We start from the raw sequence: 21,522 nt of genomic DNA on the forward strand, positions 1-21,522 counted from the left end.
TCAATAATTTATTCATTAATAAGATGTTTTGTTCAAGTAGAAATGCACTTTGCCTGTCAAAGAAATGAATGTGTTTTTTTTTGTATCATTTCTTTTTTCGTAGGTGTTTGTGAGTAAAAACTAATTTAAGACGGAATCGATTATCAATCAATTAATACAAATTATAGCTAGTTTGACATCCACCTGGCCTGTTTTTCCTTTTCTTACTCTTTGCTTTGATTTCTGATGTTGAGGATTTACCGAAAGCTGACCCTGAAACGTCTCTCTGGCGCGGCACCATTAGCTCTATCAATTAGCGGAGCTTCCCTGATGAGCATCAGCCCGCGTTCTCTACCCCGCCCTCTGTAAGTGTAAAGGATATATGGGGAGGAAAAAAGAGGCTGATAAAGAGATTTTTTGTGACAGCGGGTCGATGTGGTAGCAGCACTTGAAGTCATCCTGTTTGTCTTGGGAGAAGTTGTGCTCTTAATGGTGCTGTCCCCTGTGACTGATGCAACCGCCACGCAACTCCACCAGGGCTCCACTGTAAACAGGCCTGGGGAAAAGAAAGTGAAAATTATTAAATAGCAAAAAAAAATTATGTATTGGCATGAAAAAAAGTATGCATGTATATATATGTATATATATATATATACATATATATATATATATATATATATATATATATATATATATATACAGTATATATATATATACAGTATATATATATATATATATATATGTATATATATATATTTATGTATATATATATATATTATATATATATATATATATATATATATGCATGCGCCATTTTTTGTCATAGGTAGTTGACCCATTTAGGATACATTTTCAGATTTGATATCAGTGTACTATCTTCTGAGGTTGTGTGGTTGACTGCAACATATCACGTGTATTTCACCAAATCGCATATTTCAATCGTTGTCCTTTATGACAAACCGTTTATTAGCGACGGTCTGCTGCTTGAGTGAGCGTCTGGCTGTTTACTGTCTGTCCTCCCTCACTCCCTGTGAAGACATCCCATCAGTCTGCGCCGGAACTGAGGGAGCAATCTGACCGGGCTTGGACGCCAAAGTCTTAAGATGAGTGCATGAAAGTGGCTGAGAGAAAAGTTTGGGCAACAAAAGCACAATTTTTCAATTTCTGTGGGCTTTTTTTCGCGACTTTTTAAGGGCTGCGCTGTGCGTGTGTGTGTTGTGCATGTGTGTGTGTGTGTGTGTGTGTGTGTGTGTGTGTGTGTGTTGTGTGTGTGTTTACTCCACATCTTCTCTCTTCTCCTCCCCCCATGTCAGGTGTCTCCCCTGAGCCCCCCCCCCCCCCCCCCTCCTTCCTCTCCGAGCTTTGGCACTAGAAGTCACCTCCTTTGGTGTTCGGCAGGCAGGTACACAACAGGAGCAGCTTCTCTCCCTCTCTCTCTCTCTCTCCCTCTCTCACTCTCTCTCTCTCTCTCCTTTCCCCCTCTCTCTCTTGCTCACTCTTCCTCTCTCTCTCTCTCTCTCTCTCTCTCTCTCTGAGCTCTGAGCTGTTGAACTTTTCGGGAAGGGAAGAAAGGGAAGGGGAAGATTAAAAACAGCCCTGTGATGTGGAGTGCGCAGCCGCCTCCTGAGGATTCCTGGCATAATAATTTAAATGATCAAATGATACAGCAGAGACTTGTTAGCAGAGAAACAGCCTCCTAGTTGGCCCCATGGGCCCCGAGCTGCCGCGCATGCATTGCAAAACAGCTTCTCTGTTGTGCTAAAGAATCTTGTTTCTTTTTTTATTTTACTTAACCCCCCCCCATCCTCCTCCTCCTCCTTCGCACCCTCCCTCCTCACTTCATTCTACTCCTCCTCCTCCTCCTCCTCCTCCTCCTCCTCTCCTCCTCTTCCACAGACAGCCTGTTTTCCTCACTTTGCCGAGGTGTGTACATTAGGTGTGTGCTCGGGACTCGTGCGTCTGCTTGGCGCTTGGCGGTGTCTGAATATTTTGGCGGCCGCCTCCTTTTGCATGCACCTCGCTCCGCCATTCATCAGGCGGCGAGCGGACTCATTAGGAGCCATCTGTGGGGGAGACGCCACGCGACGGCTCACGGCTCGCCGCGTCGTTAGAGGGGGTCCGGTCTGTGAGGGGCCCGAGCGAGGGGGAGGAAGGCTTTAAAGCGGCTTGGAGGACCGGTCCGATGCGGTTGATACGGCTGATGGTAGAGAAGACAAGAAGAAGAAGAAGAAGAAATAACAATGTGCCCAATGTTGCCCTAAGTGCCTCACAGAAAGATTGTGCAAAGAGGAGTTTGTGTTTGTGTGAGTGTGCGAGTGAGAGACTAGTCAGTGTGTCCCTGGTTTTTCCTCGCTGCATCTAGATACATAAAGGCACCACTGGATTGATCAACTATTTCTGCATAGAGTATTTTTCCTATAAGAGCCAACCACCTTTGATGTTCCTGAACCCAGCCACAGTTGTCAAAGTCAGATTCCCCGAATCCTCTCACAGAGTGAGAGAGCACTGAGGACGCAATAAGCTAAATAGAAAAAATGTTTTATCAATGTCACTTTATTTTACATTTTCATTGACGTACATGTGTTGGGTAAAACTGTTCATACAGACTGGGCCATTCCAGGCATTTCTGACTTGTTAAGTCAGGAGATATTATTATTATTCAAATGGGATAACTGTGACTCTTTATGGTTGGAGAAATTAATCCTTTCTGGATTATTATTCATCTTGGGTAAATTTTTAAGTGTCTTTAAGCCCCATCACTCTCTTAACTACTCTCTTCTCTGCTCTCTCCGGTGCTTTGGTTTTCTGCGGGTGCAGATCTCGGTGGTAGAACCCAATATTCAAACAAGAACTTCAAATAAAATATGAAAAAAATTCAGTGATTGAAAATAACAAAACAAAATGTGTGTGGCTATACTTTGGGGACTATTAGGATTAATAACATTTTCCATTATATTTCAATAATCAAATCTTTGCGTTTGTGTGGGTGTGTTGTTGTACGCGCTTGTGTGTGTGTGTGTGTGTGTGTGTGTGTGTGTGTGTGTGTGTGTGTGTGTGTGCGTGTGCGTGTGTGTGTGCGTGTGCGTGTGTGTGTGTGTGTTTGTGCACGTTTGTGTGTGTGTGGACGCGCGTGTGTGTGTGTGTGTGCGCGTGTGTGTGTGCGTGTGTGTGTTTGTGCTCCAGACCCAGCCCCTGTGCTGGAGGCCACTCAGACCCTGGAGGACCGGCTGCAGCAGCTACAGAGCGGGGGCCCCGCCAGCGAGGCCCTGGTTCGGGTGACCGGCGGGCCCTGGAAGAACCACCTGGAGTGCCTTGACAGGACAGGTGAGCTCGCCGGACGGGGTCACTCAGACGTTGTCATGGGGAACAAGGAGGGCTCTCAGGATCATAAGCTATCGTTCGCTCTGCCAGCTGAACTTTGAAAATCACACATTGAAATTCTCTAAATGATTTCCCAAATCTAAAGAGGTTTGTTCATTATCGGAAAACATCCTTGAAACAAGTGTTACAGACATTATCATTGACCCCCCCGAAAAAGGTTCCAATAAATATGTGTCTTTGAGCGTTTTATAATTGCGGTGATCCCTCGCCCGAAGGTATCCATGGTGAGAGTGGAAGCGGCTCTCTGTGGTGGATGCTTTCCTCCTTCCTGACTCTCTCTCTCTCTCTCGCCTCTCTCTGCAGCAGAGCCCGTGGAGGAGGGGGCCGCGGGTTGGAGGCCTGCCCCGTCAAGGGAGCCCCCCGATTCCAGCCAGAAAGCCTGCCTCATGACCCCCAACAGCACCCAGCCCCCTGGAGGCCCCGGGTCCCCCCACCACAGACGGCAGGAGCCCTCCGATAGGTGAGGCCCTCTCAGAGGATTCGCTCCAGTCAGACCTCATTCCAGCAGTCACATGTGTTTCCAGAAGGATTTTTATCAAACACAGTTTTATTAAGCCCGATTGGATCAGATGTTAGGAGATTTCTATCAAACAAGATCGTCCCTGATTTTAACTAGCAGGATTTATATTGACACGATTTCATCAAACACAACTTAATCAAGCACTGTTTTTTATCAAATGTGTTTTTTCGAAGAATGATTTAGTCAAACGTTATTATTTACAAAGCACAATTTAATAACATGGTTTAATCAAACACAGTTTTATCAAACGTAACTTCATGAAACCAATGTTATGAAGGTCTGGCTTTCCATGATCCTATTACAGGACGTTAATGCTCGTATAAGACTTGAGTTAAAATTGCAGCTGTCATTGAGCGATCTAAATTAGAGTGGTATCAAACCTTTCATAAGTTGGAGAAGATCCATTGGGTGCAGCCCTCCACTTGTGTTCAGACACCATCTGTATGGTTAACCTGATCGTCCATGCTAGGGTGGTGTTTACATGAAGTAACTGACCCTAGACTCCTGTCTTCCAGGGACGAGGAGGAGACCGGACTGGTGCGCCCGACAGACAGGTTATCTGAGGCAGAGGAGAGTATCAAAGTTCTGCACTCATGTAAGTGGGGATTCATTTGAAGAATTAGACAGGGATTTAACCTGAAGTATATTGTAAAGAGCAAGTCAGTCTGTAATATGCATGGTAGTAGTACTGTATCACATGTTCTAATGCTGTAGTGCGTTTTTTGAAAGTTTCATTGACATTACATAGACAGTATCATCTATTGAACAGGTTTAGGTCGTTGAGTTGGTAAATTGATTCAACCCATCAATTATTAAGTACTGTTTTGATAAAAATTATACCCAAAATGTGTCTCACCACATTCCTGTATTCATCTTCCAGCTCTGAACATGGCCCAGACAGAGCTATTGGACCTGCGGTGTAAATACAACAAGGAAATGACTACCAAGTAAGCACTCTCTCTCTCTCTCTCTGTGTTTATCTGTCTCTCTCTGTAACTCTTTCTCCCTCTCTGTCTGTCTGTATGTCTATCTCTCTCTCCCTCTCTGTCCGTCTGTCTATCTGTCTTTCTTCCTCTCTCTCTCTCTCTCTCTCTCTCTCTCTCTCTCTCTCTCTCTCTCTCTCTCTCTCTCTTTAGAGTGTTAAAGCGTGTATATAAAGCATAACCGTCACCTTCTGCATGGCCTCGTGCGGCCTTGACTATCGCAGCACTTCAAGCTAGTCCTTAATCCCCCTCTGCCCTGGTCGTGTGAGGAACGGAAGAATGCCGTCGATGAGGTAGAGCGAGAGTGACTCAGCCGCTAATGCTGGTCGATCAACTTTGAGGTCTGTGTTTGCCCTCACCGGTAGCTGGGCCTTGACAGCCCTCAAGAAGAATTGCTCCATTTAAAGATTGCTTCAGAAAACACTCTACCTTGTCCTGGTCTTTGTGTGCAATGTATCCACCGCGCAGCTGAAATGAATCTGAGCTTGTATGAAGGATGTCGATAGACATTCAAAGTAAACAGTCTTTTGTTTGGCTTGCGCTCCTGAGCACATACTGCCACCGCTAATGGATTTTCTCCCAGCCTTAATCCAATGGCGCAATTTAACTGATGTTTCCAAGAAGCCAAACACCATTCATTTTGCTGGATTGCATGTGCTTGTGTTGTATAGTTTTCTGCCTTTTTTTCCCTACGTGAAGCAACGTATCAAAAGACCATCTGGTTGACTTGTGTGGCTGGCCATTCAGTCTGTTTGTTTGAATTGCTTCTTTATTTGTGTGTGTCTGTCTGAGTGGGAAGGTTTGTGTGTATCTGTTTGTGTGTGTCCATTCCTGGGCGGACTGCAGTCAGTTGTCGACCGTTGGTAATGCAGTGGCCACTGGGAGGACCAGTGCATCCCAACGTACACTCTTAAACACAAGGACACACGCTTACAGACACACGCACACACACAGACACAGACACACGCACACAGACACACACACATACACACACACACACACACACACACACATGCACACATACACACACACGCACGCACACGCACGCACAAGCTGGTCCTCACGTGCTGACTTGCTTCCTCATCGTTGATAAAACAGACTGTTTGTCGGCCACGGCCCGAGCGGCCGAGCAGCTAATCGATACAAAGCATTTCTCCCGCACTACGCACGTTCATTAAAACGCACCGCTGACACCTGTTACTGTTTGCTGTTCGTGGGCGGCAGGAACGCCGTCTTCCCCACACTCGGAGCGTCATGGATGGCCGCTGGGCCCCCCCCCCCTGGTCAGGGGCCCGACTTAGGGTCACGTGGGGCAGCACGGCCGTTTGCTCCAGAGGAATAACAGCACTTGATCATTCAACCCCTCCTGGATGTTCTGTGGGGGTTCATTGGTTTTTGATCAGCAGGATTTGAAGTTTGCCTCAGGATTATGTTTTATCCTTTAGGCGGTCCTAATCCGAGATGAGGCGAGATCAAGTAGGCTAGCCTACAGGACATGAGGCCCGCCGCTTCGGCTGGTGTTCATTTGATCAGGAGAGATGAGTCTTTGAGATGAAATGCAGCGGGATTCTCTCCGTCCCCGGACGCAGAAACTATGTGCATAATTGAAGTGAATTGCAGCAGCCTTGTTAATTTGTCCCCGCTACCTTTTGAAAATGTTATCCCATGTGTGTAGAAAGAGGGAGCATCGAACTTTAAATAGCCCTGGTGAATAATCTTGTTAGTCTTATGTGAAATAGACTTTGTTTTATTGTTATATGTGTGAAGGCAAGTTGCCGGAGTTTGATCCCATAGTAGTTCCCTAGGCTGGGATTGGTCAGCTGTCGAGTTGGCTCCTGAAATCAGAGAAGCACTGTTTTCCTCTGTGTTTTTTTTATTATTATCGCAAGATGAGGATGCATATTGATGAAAATTATACTCTTATAATAATAATCATATTGTGTTTTGATAGGATCTCTAACCCCATTTTTTCTGTTATCAATGGCTCAACCAATCCCTCTTGTGTCTGCAGGGCAGAGGAGATGAGCACCATCATGACCAACCTGGAGCAGGCCAACCAGGTAGGTTCAGTCGATGCCCCTCGCCCCCTTCCCCCCCTCAGTAGACACAGGACCCCAAGCCAACCCAGTCAAGGACAGCATTGGCTGGGGTCCATGGAGCCCAGAGAGTTCCATGGGTCATCATTGCCCTGATGAGTTCCTTATCCTGACCCCACTACACCTCTTTCGTGCTCCTACTCTTCATCCTGCTCTCTCTCTCTCTCTCTCTCTCTCTCTCTCTCTCTCTCTCTCTCTCTCTCTCTCTCTCTCTCTCTCTCTCTCTCTCTACCTCTCTACCTCCACATCTATCTCTCCTTCTCTCACTCACTCACATTCCTTCTCCATAATTGTGTTCTTGCCGGCAGCTCCTAGATAAATGTTCTCAAAATGAATCATTAATTAGCAGGCCGGCTGTGACAGACGAGGTAAATAGTATTGTTACTGTGTGTGTGTGTGTGTGTGTGTGTGTGTGTGTGTGTGTGTGTGTGTGTGTGTGTGTGTGTGTGTGTGTGTGTGTGTGTGTGTGTGTGTGTGTGTGTGTGCGTGTGTGCAGGCGCGCTTGTGCGCGTGCCTGTGTGTGTGTGTGCATGTGTGTGTGTGCATGTGCGTGCGTGCACGGGTGTGTGTGTATGAGTGCATGCGTGCGTGCGTGTGTGTGTGTGTGAGTAAACGGCCGTCTCAGCAGAACGGGGTGGTAGCTGCTCCTTAGCACCTGCTCTTGTGTTGTTGTTTTGTGTATTCTGTGTCTTGCCGATTGAACGTGGCTTTAAACGACGTAAAGTGAGGGCATCTGTTGTGAATCTGACTTATCATTATGATGAAACAATGTATTTAATCCTGCATTAGAATACGTCTGAGAGAAGAGGGAACAGCAGAGCGGGCACCAATATCGCTAACAGTGTGTGTGTGTGTGTGTGTGTGTGCCTGAGCAGAGAGCGGAACTGGCACAGAGGGAAGTGGTGAGGCTGAAGGAACAGCTGGCTGAGGCCCAGCACCAGAGAGCCAGCGCGGCCCCGGGGGGCTGCCAGCCAACAGAGGGTGCCAGCGGGGTACGTAGCATGTGCACCCACACCCACACACACACACACACACACACACACACACACACACACACACACACCTCCTTGCTTTTACCTCACATCCTTATTATCAGATCTCTTTCGGGCTTGTCAGGCGTACGCGGGTGGCGGCGGCGGCGATAATGATGAATTATGGGTAAATTAGCACCTCAGCCGCTGCCTAATGACGTCTGCTCAACTTCCCTGTGTCTCTTCAAGTGTGAGCCGTTGTGACGCCGAGGGAGCCGCCACTGTCTTCTCTCTCTCTCTCTCTCTCTCTCTCTCTCTCTCTCTCTCTCTCTCTCTCTCTCTCTCTCTCTCCAGTCTGACTGTACTTAACGCTCTCTGACCCTCCCCAGCAGCACGATGAGAAGAGCAAGGCGGCGCCCGCTCAGCTGGCCGCCGCCGTGGTGGCCAAGGACTGCGAGGTCCTGCGTCTGCTGGACAACATCCAGCAGCTCCAGTTCACCCTGCAGGAGGTCCGCGAGGCGTCGGCCAATCAGATCCTGGAGCTGGAGCGCCAGCTGGCCTATAAAACGAAGGCTATCGAGGTGAGGAGGGCCGGCAATGCAGCACACACGTGTGCACGGCCGTGATAGACACCTGACAGGTTACTCACATCCATGTGGTGTCTCTTAAAACATGATCGATCTCTCTGTTTATCTTTCTATAACAGAGATTAGAAGCTCGACTGCAATCCCAGTTGGACTACGAAGAGATTAAGACGGAGCTCAGGTGAGATTTGCTTTCCTTGGAACCCCATTTTCAAAGGACTTCTCGCCTGACTCAAATGGTCCAGATACTGGCTCTCACTCTTTCTCCCGGTCTCCTCGCCCCCCCTCTCTCTCGTTTTCTATCTTTCATTCCTGTAGTATCCTGAAGGTAATGAAGCTTGCCTCTGCAAATGGCTCCACATCCCAGGTATGTGATGCAAACCCCCCCGCTCGGCCTCCCCCTCCCCTCCCTCCCTCTCATTGTCCACACAGTGGTTGTTCAGTGGTATAGACTACTAGGGAACCAGACCAGCCCCTTTTGTTTCCTCTTAATGTTCCCTGGGTGTTGAGGAGGAAAAAGTGGAGCAGTGCTTCAGAATGCCTTAGTGACCGCCATCCATTGTAAGAAATCTACTGCCACTATAATTGATTAATCCCAAATGTAATGGCTTCTCTGTGTATGTGTGGTTGTGTGATTGTGTGTGTGTGTATCTGTGTGTGTGTGTGTGTGTGTGTGTGTGTGTGTGTTTGTTTGTACTTCTGCGTTTGTGTTATATGTGTGTGTGTGTGTGTGTGTGTGTGTGTGTGTGTGTGTGTGTGTGTGTGTGTGTGTGTGTGTGTGTGTGTCTGTGTCTGTGTGTGTGTGTGTGTGTGTGTGTATAGGATTCTGCCAAGGCTGCAGAGGCTCTATTGCTGGACAAAGAGGCCTTTCTTCCAGCTCATAAGTACCTGATGGATAAGGGTCGGGTTCTGCACAGCACTGGTACTACCATCAGCATCTTTACAATGCTACTGAAATCCATTTGTTCACACCATGACTGGCTCACACCAATTCAAAGAACTGTTGAACTGAATTTGAACTTGAAAAATCGAGCCTCTGCATTTTAATGAATAAAATGTCTACTTTATTTAGAAACCGTCTGGAATGCTTCAGAAAGTATTTCATAACATGTCTGGCTTTATTGTTTTACGTCGCACACTGACCAGGGGCGATCCTCCCACTGCCCTCTTTCTCTGACTGCTCACGAGACCCCCACGCACCCCTCGTCCCTGACCCCTCCTCCGTGTCCTCAGATGACGACCAGTCGGAGGACTCGGGCCGGGAGGCGGGCCGCCGCCCCGGCTCACGCTCCTCCTCCTGCTTCCAGCCCGACGGCCACGCCTCCCGGAGCCCGGGGCCCCCCGCGCAGGACGGCTCCTGCTCCTCCTCGGCCTACGACCTGGCCCGGCCCTTCTCGGCCTCGCCCTGCTCCGCCGACCGCCTGTCGGCCGACCACGTCCTGCACCGCCAGCTCCTCTCGCCCTACTTCAAGAAGGAGGGCGGCGGCGGCGGCCTCATGGCCTTCCCCTCCGCGCTCTACGCCGCCAAGGCCGCGCTCATGTCCACCACCGGCAGCCAGGGGGGGACCCCCGGGGCGGGGGGGGCAGGGGGCGGGGCCGGGGGCGGGGCTGAGGCCGGGCTGCCCAGCGACCAATCGGAGAGCGGCGGCTCCACGGCGGGCGACGAGGACCAGCTGGACACGGCGGAGATCGCCTTCCAGGTGAAGGAGCAGCTGCTGAAGCACAACATCGGGCAGCGGGTGTTCGGCCACTACGTGCTGGGCCTCTCTCAGGGCTCGGTCAGCGAGATCCTGGCGCGGCCCAAGCCCTGGAGGAAGCTGACGGTGAAGGGCAAGGAGCCCTTCATCAAGATGAAGCAGTTCCTGTCGGACGAGCAGAACATCCTGGCGCTCAGGACCATCCAGGTCCGCCAGAGAGGTGAGGAGGAGGAGGAAGAGGAGGAGAGGGAAGGGTTTGTTCTGTTGTGGAGACGCTACAGAGATGGGGAATAATTGGAGAATAATAGGTTAGCTCCCTCACGGGTATACGCGCGCAGTAGGATACCGAGGAAATAGGTAGCGTTTGAACCTTCTTCTCGCGCGCTCCTCCTTGCTCCTAAACTTCTTCCATGGCCTCTGCGATGTGCCACGTTTGTAGTGTTGCTTTTAAACTTTGTTTCCTCCCCAGATTTGTGGCTTTTGAACGTTTAGCTTCCCGTATACTGCAACCTCAGACAGCACGCTCTCAAAAGCAGCCATTGATCTAGCAGTCAAACGCAAAGCCTTGGAACTGCTCTCTGATCAACCTTCCCACTCACCCCCCCCCCACTCTCTCTCTGTCTCTCTCTGTCTCTCTCTCTTTCTCTCTCTCTCTCTCTCTCTCCCTCTCTCTCTCTTACCCTCTGTGGCAGGGAGTATCACTCCTCGCATCCGAACTCCAGAAACTGGGTCAGACGACGCCATCAAGAACATCTTGGAGCAGGCCAAGAAGGAGATCCAGTCCCAGAAGGGCGGTGAGTACGTAGGTGGGTGAACCACGCAAAAGGAAGCTTAGAACTTGTATTTCTGAATTTGTTTTTGCATTATTTGTTTGTAAAAAACGATTTTCCTTTGCTGACTGAAAGAGGTAGTGGTAAGTGAGAGCAGTCAGGGCGGTGGTTGCCGTGGGTGACGTGACTTTGCGTGGCTCTCCTCCACAACCAGGCGACAACAAGTCCTCCATGGGCAGCTCGTCGGGCCGCAGCAGCAACGGCGCCGGCGGCAACTCCGACGACACCATCAAGACCATCCTGGAGCAGGCGCGGCGGGAGATGGAGGCCCAGCAGCAGGCCCTGCTGGAGATGGAGGTCTGCGGCCGCGAGCCGGCCAACGGCCCCGGCGCCGGCGCCGGGGCGGGGGAGCAGCGGCTGGGGCCCCCGGAGCGGTCAAAGGGCCTGCCGCTCCCCACCTTCATCAAGCAGGAGGAGGGCGCGGCCACCTCGGTGGCGCTCTGCGTGGCCAATCGGATCGGCAGCCCCCAGACGCCGCTCAGCGTGCTGTCCCCCGCCGCCTTCGTCCAGAACATCATCCGCAAGGTCAAGTCGGAGATCGGCGACGCGGGGAGCTACTTCGACCAGCACTGGTCCCTGGAGCGCGGGGGGCCCCTGGGGCTGATGGGGGTGGGCGGCGCTGGCAGCTCCCACCCCTTCACCTCCGTCTCCCCGTCCCTGTCCTCCTCGTCCTCCTCCGGGCCCCCCACCCTGGCCCGGCCGTGGCCCCGCCTGGAGAACGGCGAGGGCCTCCCGCTCCACAGCGAGGAGGTGTCCGTGGCGGAGGAGGCGTCGGCGGCCGAGGAGGAGCCGGCGCTGGGGCCGCCCGTGGAGGTGAAAGTGGAGTCGGACGCCTCGGCGAGCGGGGAGTCCCCGGGCCCCGGTGGGGGCGGGGGCCCCGGGACGGCGGGCCCCAGCCCCGGGCGCCTCTCCTACTACCCGGCGTACATCCCCCGCGCCCTGAAGCCCACGGTGCCGCCGCTGACCCCGGAGCAGTACGAGATGTACATGTACCGCGAGGTGGACACCATGGAGCTCACCCGGCAGGTGAAGGAGAAGCTGGCCAAGAACGGCATCTGCCAGAGGATCTTTGGAGAGAAGGTCAGCCCATCATCCGGTCTGCAAACCGTTTTTGTGTTTCTCCTTTTTTTTGCTTTATAAATCAATTCGAAAGCAAACCTCCTGTTATACCTTCAAGCTAATGGAGAAGGAACAGGAACCGGTATTACCTTTGTAAACAGACAGACATTAACTTGGGCTGTGCCATATTTGTGCATATATCTATCTACATAAACATATATATACATATATATATATATGTGTATATATATTGGCAGCATTGAGCTGTAGGGGGTTGCTCTATGGTCATTTAGTGTAGAAATTAAAATGGAATACCATAGACCGTTTCATCTTTAAATTGCTATATTTTAATCTTTGAGTCAACAACAGCTCTAATACCATTGTACAAATTATTGTTATGCTTTAATAATAATGTTCACTTTATTGAGTAACAATTCATAACCATTTAAAACATTGGCCAATAGCGATTGACCATTGGATTATCTATGTAAATTAGCTGCGCGAAAGACCTGCAAAAGACGCTCTACGCTGCTCCTTAGATTATTATGGGGCGTTGCTTCCATCTAGTGGTCGTTTGTTAGACATGTATTCAATAGTCTTGGCCAGTAGAGCTGTTCCCTTTCAACAACAGACAGTAATAGTGTGTCTTTTTCAAAGAGACAAATCAATCCTGCAGTGATTTACACAATAATGTTAGGTTTAATTGACACTGTACTTTGGTCTTAATGGGGTTCAACCAAGTCAAATCCATACACTAATTGTTTATTTTTTCCACAACAGGTCCTGGGTCTGTCTCAGGGCAGTGTGAGTGACATGCTGTCCCGACCCAAGCCGTGGAGCAAGCTCACCCAGAAGGGCAGGGAGCCTTTCATCCGCATGCAGCTGTGGCTGCTGGACCAGCTGGGCCAGAGCCTCACCCAGCTGCCCAGCCAGGGCCACGCTCAGGGTAGGAACCACCGCCTGCATCCGCCTTCATTTACATTGACCTTTACATTCACATTTAGCAGACGCTTTTACCCAAAGCGACTCACATTAAGTCCATTTGTCAGAAGAAAGAGAAACAATATATCACTGTGTCGGTACAGTAAGGATGTTCATAGAACCAAATGCCCAGCATCACAATTGCTAGGTTAACCCATTCCCCGTAATCAACAAAGATAGCAAGGATAAGATGCTACACATTGCTAAGTACTATTTTTACGTGCATACAATAAGTGCATAAGAGGGGTGTTTGGAAATACTTTCAAATGGAACCAAACATTTGATAATTTTGTAAATAAGAATTACACTTAATTTACCATCACACAACATGGTTTATTATGAATCATACTTCAAAACATCAAAGGGAAGAAGTTTGATTTTAAGTTGTTTCAATTTCAGTTGATACGTTTTATTATTGAGAAATATCCAAATAAATACATTCCAACATCGGAAGAAACGCACACTCTGTAATCTCTCAAACCGTTTCTATCAATGGCTTATTCAAATTGCACAACACCCATATAATTTCTCTGTTTCTGCCACACCCCATATTTTAAATAACACACTAAAAAAAAGACACGCCTGTGATTCCCAAGCACGCCCTACAGTGTGCACACCCACATCAACAACAAAATCTCACAGATCTCATTGTTGACATTTAAACAATTCAATACACTTTATTTTTTCAATAAGTAAGTGAGATATTCAATTCTACTTTTATTCCACACACATCCCCAAAAAAAGTCCATTGCTTTTAAACAGGACATTCCCGGCAATAACACAAAAACAGGAAAATAGTAAAAGTCTTTTCAGAAGGGTTTAATCTGAGTAATATCTAAAGATGACATGATTATATCAACTGTCAACATATTGCCTTATGCCAATACCTTATCACGTATGATCTAGCTCAACGTCTAGAGATGAAGGAGGATCTTTCAAATAAGGTGTTTCCACTTGTTACCCTGCAGACAAGAGCCCTGCCCTGGCCCAGTCCTCGCCCTCTCCCCCCGTCAGCCCGGCTGAGAGCCACCCCAGCCTGCTGGGGGAGCCCGTCAGCCTGACCCTGGAGAGCAGCAAGGAGAACCAGCAGCCCGACGCCATGGGGCTGCCGCTGCTGGCCCCGTGCCTCCACCACGCCCAACCCCACCCCGAGGGAGGGAAGGCCCACCCCGGTCTGACGGCGCTGCACCAGCCCTCCACGCCACTCGGCATCCAGGAGCTGGTGGCCATGTCCTCCGAGCTGGACACCTACGCCATCACCAAGAAGGTCAAGGAGGTGCTGACCGACAACAACCTGGGTGGGTCCCCCCCTCGTTATCAGCACGATCACCCTCGTCATCATCTTGATCATCTTCACCCTCAGTTTGGACTAAATCCGTGTCATTGTCAAGGCATTCATTTCCTTTCAGAAGAGCATTGATGCCGGACTTTATAATTATCACAGCGATACCTCTAGCATGTGCTAGAAAAGCTTGGAAATACTTTTCTACTTAAGTTAACAAATCGAGTGTGACTCTTCCAGACATAGCTTTGTATTACCATTTTAGAACTGTTCTTAATCAATAACCTGATTGAATCATCTCCATCACGTCTTTGCCGGAACACAGCAGTTGCTAAACAGCCACGTTTCTTTTACAAGGGTCAGCGCCTACTTTTCCACACTGTTAACGTATGCCCTACTACACGGTGTTGATCGCAGCCCTCGACTACGTAGCACAGCAAGCAAACACATTTCAGTTCCAATTCGTGTTAACAACAAGTGTACGTCCCTTTCCTCACTCCTTCATTTCACGTGGCCTCAACAGAGCTCTCTGCTCCCACAGGCCAGAGGCTGTTTGGGGAGAGCATCCTGGGCCTAACGCAGGGCTCCGTGTCGGACCTCCTCTCCAGGCCCAAGCCCTGGCACAAGCTCAGCCTGAAGGGCCGCGAGCCCTTCGTCCGCATGCAGCTGTGGCTCAACGACCCCCACAACGTGGACAAGCTGCGGGACATGAAGAAGATGGAGAAGAAAGGTATGCACATGCTAACTCTTTCCATGTTCGATCACTATTCCTCTCACTCAATGAGCTATCGCCCGGTGTAACAAAACGAATGAACCCATCCTGTTTATTGGAAGTGTTCTCAGTCTAAGCTTTAAGCGTGCACGGCTATCTGTCTTTCATCTCATGCATGTCGCAGAAAACATGCAACAGCGACCCCTGGTGGCTCTTTTTCAGATGGGTAACAGAATAGGGTCCGCGAAAATTTTGTCTGACCTAGTAACGGTCCGTGGCGTAAAAAAGTGTTGGGGACCTCTGCTTTAGAAGGCTTAAGGCAGCGGTGTTCTCTAGGCCTGTGATGATCTGTCAAACCGTGAATAATTCATCATTAAGGGCGTTGGAGAGACACGCATGCTTCTGACCTGGTTCTTAACCCCTTTCCTGCTCCTCTTCCTCGCAGCCTACCTGAAGAGGAGGTACGGGCTCCTGAGCACGGGGTCGGACAGCGACTCCCCCAGCACGCGGTCGGAGTGTGTGAGCCCGGCCCTGGCCTCACTGGACCTGTGCCCCTACAGCCAGGTGAAGAAGCCCCGGGTGGTGCTGGGGGCGGAGGAGAAGGAGGCCCTGCGGAAGGCCTACCTCCTGGAGCCCTACCCCTCGCAGAACACCATCGAGATGCTGGCCTCCCAGCTCAACCTCAAGACCAACACTGTTATCAACTGGTTCCACAACTACAGGCCAGTCTGCCTTTTCCATTGAGAGGGGGTGGGATGGAGTCGGCTGATAAGAAAACATGGAAACTAGATTATAAAACAATATTGTGTTTACAATGCAGAGCATAGTGTTTATGGAGAAATTATTCAGTATGTGAAAACATGTAGAAATAAATATATCAGCAGTTATATCCCATTTATCATGTCTGAAAATCAGTTGAACTGAACCAAATCAGGAAGTGAAGTTCAATGTACGACACCTGCGTATCCTTCCTTTACTGTGTTATGAGGCCCCAACCACGTCCGTAGTAAACATTGACATTTATTTTATTACTAATTTACTCTACGGCCGCTCAGAGCTCAGCCAAAGTGAAGGGAGGTGACTTCAACTGCACTATCAGCAGGAACCCCTCTGGCCAGACACGCAGAACAGAGAATATATCCAAATGGTCAAAGAAAGAGGCGGGTGTTATTGCATTGCCCCGGGCTGTATTACAAGACAAGTGGATGGGGAGACATGATCATACTTGGGTAGAGAAAACTCCTAGTTATCCACCCCGATACCACCAGTGGTTCACTCATTACGGGCCGGCCTGGGGGGGGTCGTGTTGTCAATAAGTACGATCAACAAAGCGGTCGAACGCAACCCGACAACCTCTCTGTCTGTATCGTCTTTAAACATTGTGAGTCAGAAGCCAACTCTATTAATAATAGCTATAACAACAAGCGGGTGCCGCGACCACAAGACATTGGCAGGATTCAATAGTAGCTTGGGATATAAAAGCTAGTTCATCTTAATACTTATCCTGCTGTTGGTTTTTATGCATAAGGATGGAGTCAAGCTGAGTAGTGTGTGTCTCTGTTGTTCTTACTCTGGTAGTCGTAATAGCGGGGTGCATGTGTGCTGGTGTGAGTTGTGTGTAATGATAACTGTATCCCTGGCTGCCCGCTGGTTTGTGTGTCTTTCTATGCGTCTGCGTGTGTGTGGGTTGTAAAGGCTGTTTCTATTGTGTATGTTTGTGCTGGTGTTTGTGTGTGTGTGTGCGTGTGTGTGTGTGTGTGTGTGTGTGCTTGTGCGTGCACGTGTGTGTGTGTGTGTGTGTGTGTGTGTGTGTGTGTGCTAGTGTGGGAGTGTACCTAACAGCAGGGTGTCTGTGTCTAGTGTGCGTCTGTGCTAGTGTGTGTGTATTTGTGCCAGCTAGCGTATGCATGTATTAGTGTGTGTGTTTACCTAACAGCAGGGTGTGTGTGCTGCAGGTCCAGGATGCGCCGGGAGGTGCTGATGGAGGGCCAGCCGGACAACGACGAGGACACGGAGCACCCCTCCGGCCCGTGCAGCCCCCGCTCCGACTCGGACGACCGAAGGCTCCAGCCCCCGGGACACGCCCTCCACGCCGGACGGCCCCTCATCAAGCAGGAGGCCTCGGAGAGGGAGGACTACGACCTGCGGCTGTCCAGGGTCCAGTGCTTCTCCATGGCCGTGCATTTCCCGCAGCTGAAGAGCGAGCACGGGGACGCGGCGGCCGTGTTCCGCGAGCACCACCACGGGATGAGCAGCCAGGCCCGGGCCCCGTCCGCCACCGACGGGGCCGTGAGGTCCAGCAAGTCCCGGGGCCCCGAGGGGGAAGACCCAGGCGAGTCCCCCGTGGACCCGGTGAGCTTCAAGGCCTCGTCGGAGGCGTGCCGCAGCAGCCTGGAGGTGTTCCTCAACTCGCCGTCGGCCGCGTCCTCGCCGGGCCTCATGATGTCGGTGTCGCCCATCCCGTCGTCCTCCGCCCCCATATCGCCCTCGCCGCCCGCACCCGACGGCGGCTCCTCCACCAATCACAGCCTGGAGCCCGGGCAGCACGGCGCGCTGCTGCAAAGCCCCAAGGCCAACCGCAGCTCACAGAGACGCAACGAGAAGATGGCCAACCTCAACAACATCATCCACCGGCTGGAGAGGGCGGCCAATCGGGAAGAGACGTTAGAGTGGGAGTTCTGAGTGTGACTGAGATCTGCTGATGATCTGCGCTGCGCGCACATTCTGCCTCCATTCTGTTCCGTCAGTGGGGAGCTCCACACCAGAGGAACTGTTTGGAGGGGGGGAAATCCAGAGCTAAACACAAAAACAACCTATTCTCCCCCCCCCCCTCTTTCCCCAACCCAAGATAACTTTAAAGGGAAAAAAATAATTTATAAATATGTTGAGTTTTTTGTGTCTTTTTTGATAACGCATAACTACTTTGAGATATATGTGCAGCACAAGCTGTTGTTTTACCTATTGGACTGACATGAAGACTTTTGCAGCTATAGTGTCATGAAATGCACACTAAAGTTCTGAAGATTGCCACTAGGTGAGATTAAAAATAGACCCTTGTCTTAAGCCATCAAAGCACTATAACTATTTGAGAAAAGAGACATTGACCAAATTTGCTACTTTTTGAATAGCAATTTTTCCAGATTTTTGTCTGAAAGACAGGACGGTTCAAGTCAAGTGACGTGACATCCTGCTTTCCAACTGAGGGATAGTCCTCAAAGACTCTAAATATTCAACATCTCGTATGTACTTAGTTTCTCGGTGACATGTTTTGAAAATATTTGTATCTCGGACGTATAAAATGTGGTTGTACACGTTGTAGGGTTGTCTGCAATAGCCTCCTTCGAACTGATGTAGCATGGAATTCACCCTCTGTAGTTAGACTCATATGTTATACTTGGAGCTAAAACGAGAGAAAAAAAGAATGAATACAGCAACAAAAAAATACGGTTAAAAGTAAAAAAAAGAAGAAAAAAAAAGAGAAAACATTAAGCTATCAGTAAAGTATTTAAGTGTTTTTTGTTTGTTTTTATTTTAGAATGATCCTTGAGGTTTACAGTTTTTCGGGTCCCTTTGTGCTTTTTCGTGACAGGAAGTGACACGTTCACCGCGGGAGCACAGTTTACACGATTGCTTTCCAGACTTACCTCTCTAAACCCTGTAGAAGGCGCCGGTTGTCCGACTGACGTGGGCCAGAACACACAACACCCTGTTACCTCAGATTATGTTGACACACATCATGCTACCGCTGTGCTTCGCTTCATACGCATACACATAACCAGATGTTTATTTGAATAATTGAGAGAGTGTGTTTGTAGCTGTTTTTGTTTGTGACATGCCTTGCACATAATTCCACCGCTCTTTGTTTTATCCACTTGGGTCATTGTTATTCAGTCTCTGTGTTTGTGTCGTGGGTCCTCAGTCAAGGGTATCATCATATCGAACTCCCCAAAAACACAGCGAGGCACTCAGCTGGTGTCTCGCTCTGTTCGGGACCCTCGAAGGTGTTCACTGAAAATGGCTCCCATCGCAATCAATCAAAATACTAACAATCCAATTGTTTCACCTACAGACTGTAAACAAACAAAAAAGGAACGTTCTGAACTAGCAGCAGGTCCCTGCATTTTTAGAGGCTCTGTCTTTCAGTACTTTGGGTGAATGTTGCCTACAATAAGAGGGTTAAGATAAGATTACCCCCCCTCCTCCTACCTGTGTCAAAACGTTCTCTCATGCTTGCAAGCTATTCTTTATGTATTTTGCCACTTTTTTATACTCAGAACAAGTAACAAAATATCCAATACATCTTGTATGAACTACTTATGGCACTTAGGTTTTCATTATTGCGGGGAAAAATTCAAGACATTTTCAAAAATATTGAAATTATGCTTACTTAGTGTCCACAAGTCTTGCCTTTACTGTATCGTTGAAGTTGGTAGTAAACACTTGCACATGTCTAAATAGTTCAGAGAACTTTGATTGTATTATCTAGAGATATATATTACACAATAACAGAAAAACAATATCATGACGCTCTTGGAACAGTAAAAAAAAAAAACGGATGCTGATTATATTGAACTAAGAGTATACAGAGTTAATGAACCAAACCTGTTTGAGCCAGTTCTGGTCTGGCAAGCTTGCCCACGTTTTAGACCTTCTCTCAGGGTAGTCTTGCAATTTGAAGCTTTACTCAACAGTTGCCCTCATCAGCAGTGGAGAGATATGGTAATAACACAAAGTACCCGGTGTAAAGGATGGTTGTTGTTGTATTATAAAAGGACTTGTGGAAGCAATGACATCAGTAAAGGGTTATGCGAATGACCAGGAAGCTGCTCCAATGGCAAGAGCTGTAGCAGATGTGTCATGGTGTGGGGTTGTACTGATGACACTGACAAGTCTCTTCTCAACTTTTTGACACGTGTTTCTCTCGCAAATATAGGAACCTTTCATGTAGCCGCATACGACTTTCTTGCTATTTTCATAGCCTCTGTTTAGGTGCATTATATACTGTATGGTCAGAAATTACATTCCCTTTATGGGGATCTTATTGTCTTAATGGTCACACCGGACACATGCCAGAAAGTGAACTATACTTCTTCAGACCATTACCTCTTTATATAAACTTCCTGCTATTATTTCCATTTGCATGCAATTTCATTCTTATTACAATGCAGGGAAGAAACGGGCTGTGTTTATAATTGTTGTTTAGCCACTTAATCACCACTTAACTGCTTTTCTTTTGGTTGACCTCAGACTAGTCCACACATAAAGCACATACACCCAGCTCCCAGAGCGTCACAGCGAGGCCCAGTACCAACGAAGGAGAGTTCTGTAAATTAGGATGCAAAGAAGCCCAATGGATTGTCATTACTTAAAGTGAAACATTAAAAATCAAAAATTCTGTGCCATATCACGCCTCATTGAGTCGTCTCGAGAGGAACTTCCTTCAGTCAATTGTGATTTGGGAATGTGGCTTTTCTAGCCAGGTAGAAAAAAGCAAAGCTTTTATATCAAGGGGTCTAAACAATAGATTATTTTGCGTTCTTTTTTGAATGACATCAGTCGTTAGACAATGATGGCGTCAGTATAATTTCAGTGACTGCATGTAGGGTTGTCAGTATGGATGCAGATAGATATTTACAACTCTAGTGAGGATTTGTCAATAAGTGAAAATTTACTTTGGAGTTCCAACTGTGAGATGTAACTTGAGAAACAGGTGTTCTTCAGGCTCAAATCACTTTACTATACCATACGTTACAAGGTATATTATTACATGTTAAAGAATCGACAAAAGTATGCCAAGCGTCTTGAAGTTAAATTTACATGTGTATCAAGCCATCATCAATACATAAAGATCCTGTTGAAGACCCGGCTGTGTTGTCTTATTATTAACATGCAGTATTCAACCGATGTCTATGAGCATTATCCCATATTTAGTCTCTTAACAGAATGGCTACGTGAGGGAATTCAGATACAGGTCATTAAGGAGCAGGGGGTAAGGCATCTTGCTCAAGGATAGAGCAGGATGCTCTGGGGTCAAACCTTTATTTTAAGTCAAAGGAATCTGCAGTTTGGAATAAGGTGTCTCATCGTGGTGGTTTATGGCGCAATTACAGTAACTGCTGCTGAAAGACACTACTGCTCCCAATACACTGTGTAATAGCATTGACGTGTTAAATTGGACATTGTTAGACAATTGCTGGACAAATCAGTTTACTATAATTTGAGTAGGTGGAAGATGTTTGAAAGGAGGGTCCATAATCTGCTTTTGGAATCTAACGTATCAATTTTGGAGTTAAATGTGTGAATGTTTTAACAGTGTTTTACTGCTTCCAAAATGAAAATGGTCAACATGATTATAGTCCCTTTGTTGTACCATAGACTATTCTCGTTCTACTCTAGTCTGGGGCATGCTAGTCGACCTGTTATTTATACCTGACTGAAATCCTGCTC

General features: G+C 48.4%; 1 protein-coding gene and 1 long non-coding RNA gene across 4 annotated transcripts in view; both read left to right on the forward strand.

Moving 5' to 3' along the window:
• The window catches only part of LOC132460072 (uncharacterized), a 63,185-nt gene that overhangs the window by 4,962 nt on the left and 36,701 nt on the right, over positions 1-21,522 (forward strand). The gene's annotated exons all lie outside the window — the stretch shown is intronic.
• On the forward strand, positions 1,857-20,936 carry cux2b (cut-like homeobox 2b). Of its 3 annotated transcripts, none has more exons than XM_060055082.1 (18): positions 1,857-3,303; positions 3,664-3,820; positions 4,396-4,475; positions 4,761-4,827; positions 6,875-6,923; positions 7,835-7,951; positions 8,320-8,511; positions 8,637-8,695; positions 8,833-8,881; positions 9,337-9,436; positions 9,748-10,431; positions 10,904-11,005; positions 11,196-12,121; positions 12,881-13,046; positions 14,050-14,379; positions 14,887-15,093; positions 15,521-15,797; positions 17,031-20,936. In XM_060055082.1, the coding sequence occupies exons 2-18, from the start codon at positions 3,747-3,749 to the stop codon at positions 17,755-17,757; spliced, it is 4,206 nt and encodes a 1,401-aa protein (XP_059911065.1). In that variant the 5' UTR covers positions 1,857-3,303; positions 3,664-3,746; the 3' UTR covers positions 17,758-20,936. The 3 variants fall into 3 exon arrangements, with proteins under 3 accessions (XP_059911065.1, XP_059911067.1, XP_059911066.1); XM_060055084.1 differs by having other exon boundaries at positions 14,905-15,093; XM_060055083.1 differs by having other exon boundaries at positions 8,323-8,511.

This window comes from Gadus macrocephalus, chromosome 6, assembly GCF_031168955.1.
Source record: "Gadus macrocephalus chromosome 6, ASM3116895v1".
NCBI classification, from domain to species: Eukaryota; Metazoa; Chordata; class Actinopteri; order Gadiformes; family Gadidae; genus Gadus; species Gadus macrocephalus.